The sequence below is a fragment of the Camelus bactrianus genome, chromosome 1 (genome assembly GCF_048773025.1).
Source record: "Camelus bactrianus isolate YW-2024 breed Bactrian camel chromosome 1, ASM4877302v1, whole genome shotgun sequence".
NCBI classification, from domain to species: Eukaryota; Metazoa; Chordata; class Mammalia; order Artiodactyla; family Camelidae; genus Camelus; species Camelus bactrianus.
In genome coordinates, this window is record NC_133539.1 from 89,174,075 (window position 1) to 89,192,763 (window position 18,689).

The following is an 18,689-nucleotide window of genomic DNA, read 5'->3' on the forward strand; positions in this document are numbered from 1 at the left end:
TGCTCACAGGACATAAAATGGGCTGAGATGAATTGAGTTAAATTGTCTTTTATTTCTTAACCTCAATCTCAAATGAATGTGCCATAAACAGAGGAAATGCATTAAAAAAAAAAAAAAGCAGAGACTCTGGACGAGTCATAAAAAATTCGGTCAGTGGTAAGAAAGGTCTGGCTGGCCGTGTAAGGCACTGAGGTTAAGGTGCTAGGAAACAGAGCAAGCAGAAGTCACCTAGGGTCCAGGGTCCAAATTCACCCTGGAAATGAGCCCCAGATAAGTTGGCTAATGTTATCTGTGCTCATTGTGGCGCAGTTGTACTGGTAATTTAACTTATTAAAGAGTAGTGGGCAAAGAGATCTAGGTCACCTCCATTTCCTTTCTTGGTGAGGTAGGCCCATTTAGGGCTGCAGAGTCCAGATCTGAAATTATTATGGAGAAGTCCAAATCAGAATCTAGGACTTCTATGTTCATCAAAATCTGATTAAAAAATTTTTTTTCTCCTTCTGCTCTATTTTGGCTCAAAGAAAAGAAACAAGTTATGGAGAACTTAAATGTTTTGCTCTCCAAGCCATCTTTTTTCCTTTAAGACTTTTCAATATTCATTTAACCTAATTTTTTTTTTAATTGACATACAGTCAGTTACAATGTGTTAATTTCTGGTGTATAGCCTAATGTCTCAGTCATGTATATACATACATATATTTGTTTTCATATTCTTTTTCATTAAAGGTTATTACAAGATATTGAATATAGTTCCCTGTGCTATACAGAAGAAATTTGTTTTTTTTTAAATCTATTTTCATATATAGTGGTTAACATTTGGAAATCTCAAGTTCCCAAATTTATCCCTTTCCACCTTCTTTCCCCCGGTAACCATAAGATTGTTTACTATGTCTGCGAGTCAGTTTCTGTTTTGTAGATGAGTTCATTAGTGTCCTCTTTTTTCCTTTTCTTTTCTTTTTTTTTTTTTTTTTGAGATTCCACATATGAGTGATTTCATATTAACCTGATGTTCTTGTGCAAAAAATTTTAGGGGTAGGAAAGTTTTCCAGGATGATCTATACTAGAATACAAAGCCTCTGCACATAGTCCAAGTATCTCTCCAATTAGCCTGAATATTTCATATTTGTGGTTTTCAACCAGGGTGGGACAGGCTTGACTTGTGTACTATAGCTGGAAAATATACCACAGTGATTTGAATGTATCGAATCTGTACCTATCCAACTCCAGTGTACACATTCACACATGTGCATACACATCAGGGTCTATGTCAGTGTATCTCAGATTTTTACCTCATTCCATTAAAGTGCCAACTCACAGTGGAACAACTCATTCACCAACTGTACAGATTTTATCAAGCTAATTTTCTTGGGTTGTATTAGGAAAACAATAGTCATATTCAATACACTTTTTAAAATTACACATGCTCTCCCACCCTGAGAATAATTGTTCTAAGTTTACCATTCAATTCTTCTGCTAACTGCACCCTTTTCTTAAGCATATTCTTCACACCTTTACAATGGCAAAATTCTAAATTCATAATAATGCAATGTGACATTACAAAGGATTGCTCTAATAAATTTTGGGTGAGTTTTTATCTAAGTATACTGTCTCCATAATATATTGTGACATATGCTGCCACTTGTTAAATTCACTTTATGGTCTTGGCTTCCACAAAAATTTTACTCACTTTTCACAAAATCCCATTTGATATAGTAAGGTACCACAGACTGTAGATTGAACCTATGGGGCCTGAGATTTAAATTATAATTTTCTACTGAATCAGTCACAAAATTATGAAATAAAAATTTCAGACTTTATTTAAAATAATCATCTTTATTAAAATCACCCAACAATATTTATCATTTTAAAATATTTTAAAGCCACTTTGGAAAGTATAGTTGGCCCTCGAGTAACGCTGGAGTTAGGAGTGGCAACCTTCCACAAAGTCAAAAATCTGCGTATAGTCAGCCCTTCATTTAATTGGTTCCTCTGTATCCTCAGTCTTATACTCTCCGACTGAACCAACGCTGGATGGTATATTATTGTGGTATTTACTATTGAAAAAAATCCATGTGTAAGTGGACCCAAGCAGTTCAAACACATGTTGTTCAAGGGTCCACTGTAAAGAAATGTAACACCTTAACTAATAAATCTGGAGGCAGCTTGCCAGGGGAGGCCTGTGATGTGGTCCTCACTGCAGGGACCTTGGGGCCAGGCTCTAGAGTGGGACCCTAAACTCTGCTACTTCAGTTTCTAATTTTTTTCTTGAGTTCTGTTACCTCCTTTTTGAATTCTAATTTATTTTGCTTTTTGTTTCCTATATATTTTTCTCTTTAAATTTTTTTGTTTTTTAACATTTTTTAAATGTTTTATTTATTTTCGGTGGGGGAGAGGTAATTAGGTTTATTTATTTTTACTTATTTTAATGGCAGTACTAGGGATTTAACCCAGGACCCTGGGCATGCTAAGCAAGCACTCTACCACTGAGCTATACCCTCCCCCGCTCATATATTTTTCTTAATGTATTGTACCTCATTTTGAAATAATATAGTACCTCAGATGTTTGGTGTTCATTCTCCTATATAATCAGAGTGTCCAGGAAAATTGATTATATAGGAGAATGAACACCAAACATCTTAGGTGGAGAGACATCATGCCTGTAACTTTCTCTCAAAGAGTTCAGGAAAAGAGAGGATGTGAAAGTGAATGTGGTAAGTTTTTAACATTTGGGGACTCTGGGTGAAGGGTATATGGGAATTTTTTGTACTATTCTCTTACAATTTAGTGAAAGTCTGAAATTGTTCCAAAAATTTTAAAAAGATTTTTAAAAGTTGGGAGATTAAAAGTAGAAAAACAGTAAGATTAATGTCACTAAGGGTCTCTTTGAGCACCTGCAGTATCCCTGAATATTACACATGGAAAGCAAAAATCTTGTTTTAAAAGAAAAATTGGGCCCCACGTGCGTGCAGTTTATCTCAGTTGGTCTCCCCGAGACCCTCTGAATGCCAACCCTAGTCCCCCGCGTGGCCCCATTTTCTCTCCAACAAGATGAAAGAAACTACCATGAACCAGGAGAAACTCGCCAAACTGCAGACACAAGTGCGCATTGGTGGGAAAGGAACTGCTAGCAGAAAGAAGGTGGTACACTGAGCAGCCACAGCAGACGATAAAAACTTCAGTTCTCTTTAAGGAAGTTAGGGGTAAACAATATCTCTGGTATTGAAGAGGTGAATATGTTCACAAACCAAGGAACAGTGATCCAGTTACTGAGAGCTGGTATTTTATATGAGGATGGCTTTTTAAAATTTTGTTTATGGATCTGATAAAATCTAGATCTCTAATATTTTTAAGCCTAAGCCTCTGGACACTGCAGCTCTTTTCAGTTTTTGCTTAGGTGCAATTCATTCTTTGCAGCTAATTAAACTAAAGAAGTCTGGGAATAAAGTTTGAAACAATGGTTAATAAAGTTCTTTGGCTAGTAAAAAAAGAAAGAAAGAAAGAAAAGTTGGGGGCTTAGAATGTCTCAGATTCTGGCAAGGAATGCCAGTGCAAAAACACTCCCTAGAAAGTATTTACATTGATTCACACTGATATTGAGTCAATAAACTGCCATTCCATATTAGCAGAATCCATGAAAACTAATGAGCTAATAACTCAGGCTAAGGCCATTAGAAGCAGCAGGCACTGTCATATTGACAGAGATGAAGTTGAATTATTGTACTCGGTTAACATGTGGGGCAACAATGATGCTTGTAATCTGTTGATGGGATTTAGATTGGTATAATCTGGTATAATCTTTTTAAGGAGCAGTCAGGTAGTATATATCACATTTTGGATGTTCATACCCTAACAGCAATTTTACTTCTAGAAATTTATCCTAAAAAATAGTGGGGCAAGTAAACAAAGATGTATATTGAAGGATGTTCACCCTGTCACAGCAAAGAACAGGGGACATTATGTGCCCATCAGTAGGAGATAATATAAAGAACGGTTTATCCACACAAGAGAATATTCTTCAGCCATTACAAAGTATGGGATAAATGACAAAGAGCAATATCCCGAATATATTCAATAAAAAGTAGGTTACAGAATAGCATGCATAGTATGATCCTGAATATATTTGCATTATGTATTTACATTTAAAATAGAAATAATATATCGGCATTTATTTTTAAAGATTGAAAAAAACACATGCCAAAAAGAATTTGGGGTAGGTAGATAGTTAAGGAGAATATATATTGCATTATCGATGGCAGACTACATAATTTGCAAGGCCCAGTGCAACATGAAAATGGGGAGCCCCTCGATAAAAAATTAAGAACTTCAAGATAGTGACAGCAGAACATTAAGCCAAGAGTGGGGCTCTTCTAAGTGCAGGGTCCTGTGTTACTGTATAGATTGCATGTCCATGAAGTTGGCCCAAGCTGTACACTATACTATACCCTTAGATATCTATTCCACTATACCATACATTACACTGCAAAGTATATGCTAAGGTATACACTACACTAAGTGGTAGTATATGGAAGGGTGGGTGGAAATATACATATTGTCTACCCACCCCGCCCACCTCTTTGTTATTTTGGTCGTTATAATAAGGACAATATTTTGTGATAAGGGCAATCCAGAGTGTGCTTAATTTATTCCTAAAAGGAGCTGGCACATTAAGGGTGCCAAGATCAGCGATTTGCCATTGTACCCTTTAGCTCACTCTGCATGCCACAAGAGTGCCTCCAAGAGGACTGACAGAGATTCAGTGAGGAGAGAGAGATGTGCAGCTCTCAAAAGATATTTCTGTGGCAAATTTTAATTACTTTTAAAGAGGTTCCATTTTAAGGACTATCAGGACAGATAAATGATGGGTAATTTTTTCCCTCTTGTCATGTGGCAAGTAGAAATATAAGAAAAAATTAAGGACAAAAAGTATAAATAAGAATTTCCTATCTCTAGAAATTAAATAGCTCTTTTAGGCCACTTGGGTATCAATAAATATTTTTCTACTGCTCTAAATGGTTAATGATGTCCTTGAATTAACCAAATAATAGTTTTACTAGTCATTAATTGACTTGAACTGTCTACAAGTTGAATGTTCCTCTGATGCTTCCATTTATAAGCAGAACTAAAAACCTGGGAAGTCTAATTTGGGATCAGCATGGTAGCTTATGTTCTGCTATGTGGAACATCAAGGTTTGATTAGGCAAATCCTAGGGATGTAGCCAAAAGGCAAAAGAATAAGACATTCTAATATTTCATAGGCTCTAAATAAGATGCTCTAACACTAACCAGGCTCTGATTCTCATTAGTTATAAGGATAGCATGTTTTCATAGGGCCTAATGAGTGTTGGGATAAGCATGGAGGTGATAGGACAAGGTTTCCAGAGTTCAGCTGAGTGGGGAAGGGGTGAGATAATCATGAAAAGATTTGTTAAAGATTTTTTGAAGTCCATCATAAGGTAATCAGTGGTAACTAAGCCTATATGACACACCAGGAACTAGAGACCTTTGACTTCATAGGCATCTGGAAAATCTGTTGAAACTATTTGAGATGTTCTCCAAAGAGGCTTCAGGGTTTTCTGTAACATAATGGCAGAACTATAAATAGAAAGCTGATAATTCCTACGAGGTGTTGTGTATTTCAAGACTAGTATCTGGGCCTTGAATGTGTTTAATCTTGTACTATTATTTAATTCATCTTCTGGAATTATATGTGTGTACAATATACCATATGTTACATATAATTCATGTTTAGTAATAGGAAAAAACAACTAACAAATACATAGTCTTCTGTCTTAGAGCATCAGTTCTGTCTTCATTAAAGTTATTAAAATCACTCATATCCATCAGAATTAATTTTCACCAGTCTGACTAGCACTACTCTTCTCAAATTTCAAAAAGGATCCATAACCCAGGTGTAAGATATTCCTGAAGGTGGGAATCTATCATTTTCACAAATTAAAAAAGAGCTCTATTTAATGCATCTGTCCTTTGTTATATCCATACTTAACTGCTTCGACCTTAAATATTACAATGACTTTTTCTTTTAAATGATATTATATACACACAAGCGTTTGACATGAAGAACTTTCTAATAATATCCTCTGAAGATTGAGTGGGCTATGATTCAAGAAATACTGAATTCCCCATTAATGAATGTATTACACTTGATGAAATGAAAATGTTGAAATTAGAATTGAAGCACAAAAATGGGGGTTGAACTAGATCTCATATGTGCTCTTTACCAACTCTGAGACATCATGAATATGAAACAATTCTTACAGGTCTTGAATAGGGCAGAGGATGGTCACAGGGAAAAGGGGAAGGACGCAAAGGAGAGACACCATGAAGATACCCTATTTATTCAATACAATTTGACATTGACTGGACATGGAATGCAAAAGAAAAAGATGAAAAATCAATAACACTTAATGTTTTCAATTCAATAAATTGAATAGCACCATTGACAGAAATGAGAAAGGATTACAAATTAGCAGGTTTTTCTTTTTTCATTGTTTTGATTGTAAAGGAATCCCCTTGAACTAAGGGTGACTAAAACTAAAGTTAATTCTGCGTTTCTGTTTTGTTTGTTAGTATCAGAGATGTTTCAGGAGATCAGTCAAGATGTGGCAGGAGACCCCACTCCTGACTGGACCTGCGAGGGCATGGCCCTGAGGAGGAGGCTATAGAGGAAAACCAGAATGCCTGGCAAATGGGCTAGAATTCAGGAGCAGAGGAAGAACACTTAGGGGAGACATATTCTGTCTCTGGGGATTTACTCAAGAACTGGGATGGGCCCAAGCCATCAAGGTGCTGGGAAGGCAGTGGCAGAAGGTATGCGGTTTAAACTCACCACAGGGAACTCAGCGTACACTTCACAGGCTCAATGGAGCTAGCCTCTAGAAGAATGTCATCAAGAAAAATGGTATCTGAGAAAATTCAAGAGAAAAACTAAAGGCAGAAAGGGGACACAGGAAAATATTACATAAATCTATTCAGAAAGTAAAATGGAATTGGATGTTACTGATCATTAAATTCTATCCTTGAAACATTAATTATTTTGGTACATTTTTTGAGTAAGAGCCGTATAACCATTATTTTACATTTGCAGTACCTTTGAAAAATTTGCATGACATATCATGTATTACTGGGATGACTAATTATTCTTATTTTAACTCTATCCTTACCTTAGGCTGAAACTACCTTATACAAGATGTTAAGCCAGATCTAGTAGTTCTCAAAGTATGTTCCAGGAACCAGTACCATCAGCATCAAGTGAGTGCTTGTTAGAAATTCAAATCTTCAGATGCTTTCTCAGACCTAGTGAATCACAAACTGGTGGATGGAGTCCACCACTTGGGGTTTTAAGTCTTGCAGGTGGTTCTAAAGCACTCTGAGTTTTGAGAACCACAGCAGTAGGCATTTCAGACTTAGACCTCTTTAGAGCCTATTTAGTTAAAAATACTCTTCGGTTTTCTCTCTACTCACAACCCTGCTCTCTCTTCTGATTGCCAAGTGTGTGGTAGTTTTTTCCCACACCAAACAATTCTGCGACACCAGCTGGGTGTCCTATATTTTAACTCATTTCTGACACTACCTGAAGATAGATCCAACAGGTTAAGAGACTCAGTCCCACAAGACTGAGCCCCATTCCCTGACTTCAGACACCAATCAAATTCAAATTGTCACCTGTGCTTCTGACCCACAAGCTATAAATCAGAGGTTCATATAACCCCGTCTTGGTGTTTGATTAATTTGCTGGAGCAGCTCACAGAACTCGGGAAAACAGTTTACTTACTGGATTACCGGTTTATTATAAAAGAATATAACTCAGGAACAGCCAAGTGGAAGAGGTGCACGGGGCAAGGTATGGGAAAAGGGCACAAAGCTTCCATCGCCCTGTCTAGGCTCGCCCCCCTTTCAGCACCTCCATATATTTAGCAACCTGGAAGCTCGGGGAACCAGCCATTTAGGGGTTTTTATGGAGGCTTCAGTAGCCACTGATTGACCCTCCAGTCCCTCTCCCCTCCCCAGAGGCTGGAGGCAGGTAGGACTGAAAGTTCCAATCCTCTAATCACAGAGTTGGTTCCCCTGGCAACCATACCCCCTAAAGACTTAGGGACTTTCTAAAAGTCATCACATTAACATAAAATTAGAGGTGGTTGAAAAGGGTTTGTTATGAATAACAAGGGACACCCATTTCATTCTGGAGCTATTTCAGAAGCTCAGAAGGAAAGTTGTCCCTATAACCCTTATCACTTAGGAAACTACGATGGTTTAGGAGTTATGTGCCAGGAACTGCGAAGGAATACCAAATATATATTTCTTAAATCATAGTATCATAGAGGTCCAGCAGAGATTTGTGTTATAAACCAGGGACACAACATTGGTTTTTTGTCTGTTCAGATTGCTGTAACAAAATAGACTAGATGACTTATAAACAACAGAAATTTATTTCTCACAGTTCTGCAGGCTGGGAAGTCCAAGATCAGGGTGATGGCTAATTCAGCATCTAGTGATAACCTGCTTTTTTGTAGACAACAGTCTTCTCACTGTAATATCATTTGGCGGAAGGGATGAGGGATCTCCCTGGGGCCTCTTTTATAGGGACACAAATTCCATTCGTGAGGGTTTGACCTTCGTGACCTAATCACTTCCCACCTCCAAACACCACCATATTGGGGATGAGGTTTCAACATATGAATTTTGTATGGACATAAACATTTAGTCCATAACAATGGTCAGCTAGAAAGGGTTTGTAGTTGGTTGGGCCTGGAATCGAACTGGGGCTCCATTGCTTGAATAGGATCTTGAGCAAGTTGCTTAGCCTTTCTGATCCTCAGGTGTACCATACAGAAAATGGAAATGATCTACTTTGAAAGGTTACTGTGAACACTGAAGTTTATGTTGCTACATGGTAATCAGGAGTGCTGGCTCTTGTGTCAAACCCAGTTCAAATGCCAGCTCTTCTACTTTGTGATCTTGGACAAATTACTAAACCTCTCTATGCTTCAGATTTCTCATTTGCAAAGTGAGTAATAATATATTTACTTCATAGGGTTGTGAGGATTCTGTGAGTTACTATATATCAATTGCTTAGAAGACTACCTGCCTCATAATTGCTCAATAATTATCTGTTTATAATAGTAGATATACAAATAACAGTGATAATAATAAAATATTTCACATAGATAAAACACCTAGATCTAGAATATGGTAGGTATTAAATATTTGGTACTATTATTACTATTCTTATTATAGAATTCTCATAAAGCATAGGATTAAAGAGGTTCCAGTATATAGGCACTTCCTGATTCTTTCATATATTATTGAAATCTAGTCAGTCTACAATGTTGTGTCAATTTCTGGTGTGCAGCATAGTGATTCAGTTGTACATTTATATAACATATTCCTTTTCATATTTTTTCATTATAGATTACTACAAGATATTGAATAGTTTCCTGTGCTAAACAGAAGAAACTTATTGTTTATATTTTATATATAGTAGTTAGTATCTGAAAATCTCAAACACCCTATTTATCTCTTTCCACCTCCTTCCCCCCTGGTAACCATAAGTTTGTTTTCTATGTCTGTGAGTCTGTTTCTGTTTTGTAAGTAAGTTCGTCTTTTATTTTAGATTTTACGTATAAATGATATCATATGGTATTTTTCTTTCTTTTTCTGGCTTACTTCACTTAGAATGACGATCTCCAGGTCCATCCATGTTGCTGCAAATGGCATTATTTTATTCTTTTTTATGGCTGAGTAGTATTCCGTTGTATAAATATACCACAATTTCTTTATCTTATCTCATCCTCCTGGGATGGGGGAGATGGAGCTGAGTAAAGGAGATATAGAACCTCCTTGTACACTTTGGGGGGAGGGGCAACTCCTGTGAATCTGAAATTATTAAAAAAAAAAAAAAAGATAGGAGCAGGGAGCTTGCCTGAAGTGAGAAGTATTGGGGCAAGAAGTTGGGTCTGGTTCCTTGTTTCCCAGCCCCTAGAATCCTAATCCTCCTCTTTACAAGTTTGGGCTACTGGAAGCCCTGGGAACCTGACTAGTGAGAGAACTAGGCCAGGTTCCCATTACATCAGATAAGGTATGAATTTGCAGAATGTCTGATGCATGGAATTCTACATGTAAGGAACACTGTACTTTGTAACTTCCTCACCTAATGCTGTTTCTGGTGCATAATGAGAAAGACAAGAAATGTGTTCCTCCTGACCAAAGTTGTGTAAATCCAAATATTTTCCCCATAGAAATATTGCCACATATTGTGACTAGGTTCTATGACATTCATATAAGTACTGATTAAATAAGCCTTTGTGGGCTAACTAGAACACCTATCCACTAGTCATGACCATGTTCTTAGGCATGTATTTCAAAGAACAAATCATCAAGCAAACTTTCGAAACACCACCCATTTGTAAATCACTATACTTACAAATTAGTGTCATTAACACAAAATTCTTAAATTGAAGAGAGATAGTGACTTTTCTAGGTTCACTGATTTCAACTTTCCAAATAGTGCCTGCTTAACACTAATACCTCAAAGGTCCAACTCCCCCTAACCCACCAAGTTCCTAAAATTGTTACACCGAGGAAATGTTTTTTCTTTAAATGACACTTACTAACATCTAGATCTGGGGAACTCTCAGTTTGAGAAATATTGCTGTAATCCCTTTGACTATTTGGCTTAAGTGGCTCTTTCTGTGGTATTTACTTTTTAAAAATTAAAAATGAAGAGTATATATCCTTCCATTTTTCCAAAATTTAGGCCCAAATAAAAAAAACAAGTGAAAAAAGCTTTAAAAAAATCTCTGGATATTTGCCTGGTAAGAATACAAATAGATATCAACCAATAATCAATGACTTATACATATGAATTATAAATATTTCTCCAATTAATTAGTCAAAACTAAGCTTTAAAAAAACTAAGTTGAAGAAAAACTGGTAACTCATCTCTCTCAATCAAATTAAGGTCAACAGCTAGCATTTTAGTCTCTTACCATTCAGGGACTTCAGTCAAAATAAAGAAGTAGTTTTTTTCCAGGCTCCTCAAAAGTCTGAAAAGTCCTGGCAATAAGGATAAATGAATAAAGTCCCCCAGTACCTGATCAATTGTTTCCCTAGGTATAAAAGTATATTGCCAAAAGAAGTAAAAGTGTATTACCAAAGGTCCAATGGTTTTCTCTTAAAAGGAAGGAAGGAAGGAAGGAAGGAAAGAGAGAAAGAGAGAAAGAAAGAGAGAAAGAAAGAAAAGAAATAGTCCAACTATAAAAACACCAATTTTAGTTAAGATTTAGCAACATATAAAATTGCTTCGTTTCAGCAAATACTACCTAGAGTTTTTCTCAAGAAATCGTACATAATTCCCCAAACAGTAACAGAAACTATAAGATCCATAATCTAGATTAAAGAGGGATTCCACAATTTTCAACTTAATATATGTCATGAGAATACTCCAAACTGCTTAAGTGAAATATTATCAATTATAATTATTTTTGAACTTACATTTGATCAATTAAAACTCTGTATAAAGCTTCACAAGTCCTCTCACAAATCTCTAGTGCAGAACAGAGAAATTTCTGTAAGAGGAGAATTTCATGACATGTAGAAAGTATCTTCATAATATTTTAGATTTTTCTTATACCAAAGTAGCAACAAATCTGGTATTAAGTTACCCGACATTGAATATTCTTTCTGAAAACAGGTCTCATATATAGGTTTTATAGTATTTGGTTATAGCTATTTTATACACACACAAAAAAATTGTTAAATAGCCTATGTTGAAATGGTATTAATGGCTGCTAATGTCATTAATTTACCATTTCCTTAGTTCAGCAAATTAAATTTCTGAAGTGTCTTAACTACAGTTAGAGCTACCGTATCTTGCTAATTAGATTGCCAACCTGCATTTAGATCTATTATCAAATCCAGAAAGAATTTTTACCCCTCCTATAAATTGTGTATCTTCTATCTGGGAAGCACTAGAAGTGCAGACACTGAACATGTACAGTGGGTGGCAACAGGTCGTGATAATTTCAAATGAAAAATTTAGGCCAGCAAACAGGCTACCTAAGTATTATAATTAAGGATAATTGTTTGTCTTATCAAAGTGTGTCTTTACTTTTAAACAGGTAAAGGGGTTTGCCCTGAAACCTATGTCTCATCTATTCCCTAAACTTTAACCCTGAAATGAGCATGATATCACATTAAGAATTCTCAGAGCAACATGAATAGACCTGAAGACTGTGATTCTAGGTGAAGTAAGCCAGAAAGAGAAAAATACCATATGATATCACTTATATGTGAAATCTAAAAAAAAGATAAATGAACTTATTTACAGAACAGAAACAGACTCACAGACATAGAAAACAAACTTATGATTACTGGGGGGGAAAGAGGGTGCAAAGAGATAAATTGGGAGTTTGAGATTTGCAGATACTAACTACTATTATATAAAATAGATAAACAAGTTTATACTGTATAGCAAAGGAAACTACATTCAATATCTTATAGTAACCCATAATGAAAAGGAGTATGTGTATATACATGTACAACTGAATCACTATAATGTACACCAGAAATTGACACAACATTGTAAACTAACTATACCTCAGTTAAAAAAGAATTCTTGGACCCCTGTGTCAATTAGAAGCGGTTACAACTTGAGCAGCATTTTTAATCAAGACATGTTAGCTTGTTTTTTTAACTTATGGAAGATATACTTACTGAAGCTTAGATTCAGGTCCTGCCTTTTACAAATAGTCACTGAAGGCACACAACTGGCCAAGTACTACTGGGGGTTGGGTATATATAGAACAAAACAAATATGGTCCTTGACTTCAGACGGCTTATTGTCTAGAGAGGGGGAGAGATCTTAGACAGTAAACAAATTTTTAAAAGTGAAATTACACGTTGTGGTTATTTTCTGTTTGTATTGCATCTTTCTCAGTGGGTAACTGTGATCACATTCTTCTTTTAGGAGTATGATACTCTGCAGAGAACCCCAAGTTGTTTAATCATCAGAGAAAACCAGTTGTGGCTGGGAGACATTGAAGACATAATGGTAAACAATTTTGTAACCTTTATTATGAAAGCTATCAAGGAATTTATTCGAAGAAGTACAAAATATTCCTCTACAGACAGTATGTTGACAAGGTAACTTCTAATGACGGTGGAAATTCACCAGTAATTTGTTCTCTTGAGTCCTGCTCATGACAAAAATCCATGCTGGTGGAAAACACACACATATTCCAGCTTTTGAACTGAATTTTCTCATTCCAAACTCATTTTGAAAACATCAGTGCTACAGTGTGTAATGTGACTTCAGTTAAACGATTTTGGGGGGAATAGAGATTTATAATGAATGTCACTTTAAATTTAAAATCGTCACTGAGTTTATATTCAAGTTAACCTTCAGTGTGAATTATTTCCAGGCACAGCTTCTGTTTGCCTAGGCAGCTGAAAGTATACAAAGTATTGAGGACTTTAAAGTTATTATTCTCATTTTAAACGTTGTATCTTTGCACGTTGTTCTATTCAAAAAATATAGACCAGTAAGGAAGTGGGAGGGAAAGGGAGGAGGTGTAAAAGTTCCCAAAGGAGTTCGACTCACGGTCTTCTCCCTCTACCTTGACAAATTTAAACACACACCCAACCCTTCTACATGTCCCTCTACCCCCTGCCCCGCTTTTCTTCTGATATCCCAATTTATTTATGCCGCTGACTTCTTCAAGTTTTCCTGCACATTTGTGGAGCTATTAGTTGGTATTTATTTTTAAATACATTTTAAAGCCACCTCCTTCTTCCTTTTTTGAGTACGTTCTCTTGTAGCTTGTGTTATTTCTCCCTCTGGTAATAACATTCCCGGTAGAGATGTATATCCTTGGAACTGATTTCCTTTCTCAACAGTTACAATATTACATTTTAAATGTCAGGTGCCATGGTCCTCTGCCTTCTAGAAGTTAGTACTTAGCGGCCAAGGAGCTCCTTTAACTTCCTAAGACTAAATACCTACGAGGTGGTATCATCCCAGGATCATCAGCGCTTCCCAAGTTCCCACCTGTTGCCGGGGCTTGGTCAGAGGGGATGAATCAGATTCGTCTAGAGCGTCCTTTTCCTTTTCCACCCATTGTCCCTCCCGCTTTCCGCTTTGCCTACAGAACGCACGTCACCCCTGCCAGTCCGGGCCCGAGATCGAGCCCTCAGACTTCAGACTTCAAACCCCCTGCCAGGGTATGGAGCCCCGTGGAAAAGAAGGGCTTGTCTGGACCCGGGATGGAGCCAAGGCTCAGATCCCACTTCCTGTAAAGCCAGAAGAGAGAGCAAAGAATACCCTGGAAGAGAAGGTGCACCGAAGAAAAGAACGTACTTTAACCCGGCTCCGTCCCAAGACCCCAAACGTCTGGGGCAGTCCCTACACCCAGAGTAAACCAACCTGTTCCCAGGCCTCTCCATCCCCTTCCCGCCTCAAGCTTTCTAATTTTGTTTCGCTTCCTCCAGCTTGCTGCAGGAACACGTGGTCCCTCCCTGCCCAGCCCCTGCCGCGCCGCTCCCCTCTGGGCCCAGCCCCCGACCCCCTTTCTCCCGGCGCCGCTCGCTTCCCCTTTCCTTTCGCTCTTCCGCCCCCGCTCTCCGTCGTTCTTCCTGATTGGTCGTGCGCACCGGAGTCTGGTTGGCCAATCGACGAGCTGGGCTGGCGGCTATGGGCGTGGCCGTGGCACCGGGGCCCTCAGATCGAGGCTGCCTCCCCCTCTCAGCCGGCAGCACATTCCGCCGCCGTTGCCGCCGCCCGGCTCCGCAGTTGTCTTCGCCGGAGCTGCTGTCGCGCTGGGGTTAGGGCCGGGGGGGGGACGGGCGGGGAGAGGAGAAGGCCGCGGCGGAGGCAGGTGAGAGGAGGAAGGAAGCGGCGGCTCGGCGGGCACAGCAGCTCAGGCGGCGGCCCGGTTCCTGGGAGTGTCGGTGCGGCGTGGTGGTTGGGGCGGATCCCGCGGGGCCCGGGCGGGGGAAGGAGTCACCGGCCCGGCCATGGCGGACAACGAGAAACTGGACAACCAACGGCTCAAGAATTTCAAGAACAAAGGCCGCGACTTGGAGGTAAACTCAGGGGCGCCGGAGGGGTGGGGGCCGTGGGCCTCTGGTCGATCTCCGCCGGGACTCGGAGTGTGGGGAGTAGGGGCGGGAGCCGGGCCGCGGGGGAATGGCGCTGGGGGCCGGCTCGTCCGTGACGCCTGTGCTAACGCGCCGGGAAGTTTGTGTCGGGCCTGGTCCGCCTCCGCCGGGGAGCGAGGTGCCGGGGTACGGCCGGCGCGGCCTAGGCCTGCCCCGTGGAGCCGGCCCGGCGCGGGTGCGAGGGGCTGGGCCGCGCGGCTGGAAGGCCGGACGCGGCGAGTGCGGAGGAGGCGTGCGAGAGCCGCGCTGCCCCGGCCAGGCTGCGGCCCGCACCCGGGTAGCGGCAGAGATGCCGGCTTTCGCTCCTGCACCGACGTCTGGCGCCGCGGGAAGGAGGGCGGTGGGATGTGGGGGGACGAGCGTGCGGCGACCGAGTGAGGTTCGGAACTTCCTCAGCGAGGCCCGAGTCGTCTCCACTTAAAGGCATTTTTCTGGTCTTCCCGACTCCCGCTTTACCCCTGCCTCCCCCCGATATCCAAACTACAGGAGTCAACTTCTCCGTTGAAAAAAACACCCCCGGCGTGAGAGGCCATTCTGGTGATGCTAACAGTGCCTTCCAGCGGCCTGTGTTTTACTATGGATATAGCTGATTCAAGATGTGGCTCATGGTGTTCCCTCTTCCAGGCAAAGGATACCCCTTATTTCAGCTTGTTCACAAATCTCTTTACCCCCTCCTGAGAGACCACCAGCTGCCTTCTTACATATAAAGTCCAAAGGGTTATACAAAGCTGTCATCCTCTAGTCTACAGTATCCTTTCCCTCCACCTGCTGGTGGTGGTTATGGGGGATGGGGTGGGCTGTGGAATGGCACCATCACGTTTTATTCTTTTAAAAGGTTAGAAAAAAAACTTTCATTACCTTAGATAACAGCTGCTCCTGAGGTTCTTAGGCTGCATAAGGTGTGTGGATTAAACACACCACACACACAAAGCACAGATTTTTGACAGAAGACTTCTTTCAGTTTTAAAAGTCTAGGTAAATAGGGTTTGGATGTGTTTTGTTTTGTTTGGTTTGGTTTTTTAATTTTTCCATTCTGCATCTGAATCAGTAGTTTAGCTTTTAAGAGAAAGTGGGCAAGTAGTATTTTTTATGTTTCTCTGTACTTTTTTATACTGCGGTCTTCAAATTCCCATTATCTGTTTCTGAACTTTGAGCGTTTGCTTGACTGCGATAGTAACTATTTTTGGGACTTTCCACAAAGCCGTTTAATCTCTGTGGTAGTTAGTGCTGTCTTAGTGGGTTTCCTAGTTTGAGGGACTATTAAGTGTCTGGTTAATTCTGTGATTGTTCTCAGGTTAACATGAGACATAATTTTTGTGATCCCTTTTTGTAATGAAAAAATATAACATCGTTATTGAGATAATTCACATCCTGTAGAAATTTCCATTTAAATGTAGAATTTTTGATTTTCAGTAAGTTTATCTAGTTGTGTAATGATGTGATGAAAACATTTTTTGAGTGATATGACTGTTTAAAATGAGAAAAAAAATCACAAGTTACAAAACTTAAAAAACAAATACCACAAAGTTACAAAATGCAGAAAAATAGTAATTGAATGCTTGACAGATTCTTCTAATTCCCCCCCCCCCCCATTTCTGGCTGCATATTTTTAACAGCTTCATTGAGATGTAATTCACATACCATGCAGTTCACCCATTTGAAGTGGCTTTTGGTGTTTTCACATAGTTGTGCAGCCATCAGCACAATCAATCTTAGAACATTTTCATCACCCCAAAAAGAAATGTAAACTCATTAGCAGTCACTGTCTTTTTAGATTTGCCTATTCTGGCTATTTCATATAAATAGAGTTACACAATATGTGGTGTTTGGTGGCTGGCTTCTTTTAGGTAGCATAATGTTTTCAAAGTTCATACACATTGTTAACAAGAATGTATTAGTGCTTCATTTCTTTTTATAGCTGAATATTTTAATATATGGATATACCACATTTTGTTTATCCATTCATCAGTTGATGGGCATTTGCATTGTTTTCACTTTTTATCTATTATGCATAATGCTGCTTTGAACATTCATACACATTTTTTGTATGTGGACCCGTGTTGTCCTTTCTCTTTGGTTATATACCTGGGAGTGAAATTACTGGGTCATATGGTAACTTTATGTGTAACTTTTTGTGGGATTGCTGAACTGTTTTCAAGTAAAACTTATTTTTTAAATTGATGTTTCCTCTTACTGTGTATCTCTTATTATTTTAGTCAAAGTAAGATTAAGTGCTGATTCTATATGAAGACATGTGATTTTTAAAAATAACTATAAATACACATTAGGTAGATTTTTTTGAGATGTTCATTGTGCCTTATGGGCATCTTTGGTGACTTTGATAACCCTGTGTGTACATTAGGAATACGAATATTTTCACTTTTCCACCTAAGGAAATGGAATTTGACTCTAATAGGAAGTCATACTTTCTCCCCACTTGTGATTTATTCAAAGTCACATATGCCTGTAATGAGTTACAAACATCTTTTATTATCCTTAGAAAACACTAGAATGGCCTCTTTTCGTGTATTTATTAATTATATATGCCTGTGTCCCTCAAAACACTTCTTATGCCCATTTCCTCCCCCTCCAGATATGGTTTCTGTGTTGTGCTTCAACAAATTGTAAGAAAATAGAGCTTTTTGGTTTAGGTCTTATGATGACTTGTTTCATTGGAGGGTTTTTAAAAAGAAGTATGGGCCAGTGTTGTCCAGTGAATTTAATCTGATATATCCAAAATACCATTACAACATGTAATGAGTGTAAAAAACTTAATGAGATATTTCATGGTCTTCTTTTCATGTTGAGTCTTCAAAATCAAGTCTGTGTTTTACAGTTAACAATGTACCTCTATTTGGACTAGCTACATTTCAGGTGCTTTGTAGCTGCATGTGGCTAGTGGCAACCTTACTGGACAGCACAGGTATAGAGGATAGCATGTAGAATGAGGTAATTGTAGCATTTTTTGGTTTGATCTAACACGGTTTGATTGGAAATTATGAAGAGTACAAAGTCCTAGAGTTTAGTTTAAATCTAATTTCTAACTTTGTAAGTAACCTTGGGAAAATCGGTTAGTCTTATGGTTCTTTCATCTGTAAAACTTGAGGTACTTGACATCTGCTTCATGACTATTGTGAATATTAAAAGGTTAATATTAGGGAGATGCCTGACAAATCTCTGAACATTTTATTTAGCTTTTCTGTTTGAGGGGTGGAAGGGGATTCAATAGAGTTCAATGGAATTGATTCTTACTCTCTGCTTTGCATTTGGCTTTTTGTTTTTTCTCCATGTGCATATATAATTTAAGCTTCATTGAACTTAAAATTAATGGGGAACATTTTTAATGTAGACATATGTAATTGCTCTTTGAATGGCAGTTTGGGCACAGGGAATTAGTGACCCTTCTAAAGTCAGAATTTCTAAGTGTAAGAGTTGAAACTGATTCCATCACTTTCAATCTGATATTCATTCCTATCTTTCATTCTGCCATTTTGGCTTCTCCAAAATATGGTCAT

At 38.7% G+C, this 18,689-nt stretch overlaps 1 protein-coding gene across 1 annotated transcript in view; it reads left to right on the plus strand.

Annotated features, from left to right (window-relative positions):
• The first annotated feature begins 14,889 nt into the window (after positions 1-14,889).
• Positions 14,890-18,689, plus strand: part of KPNA4 (karyopherin subunit alpha 4) — a 51,775-nt gene continuing 47,975 nt past the window's right edge. Inside the window, exon 1 of the mRNA XM_074368664.1 lies at positions 14,890-15,099. Within this exon, the coding sequence (XP_074224765.1) occupies positions 15,031-15,099 (69 nt within the window). The 5' untranslated portion in view covers positions 14,890-15,030. The remainder of the gene's footprint in view (positions 15,100-18,689) is intronic.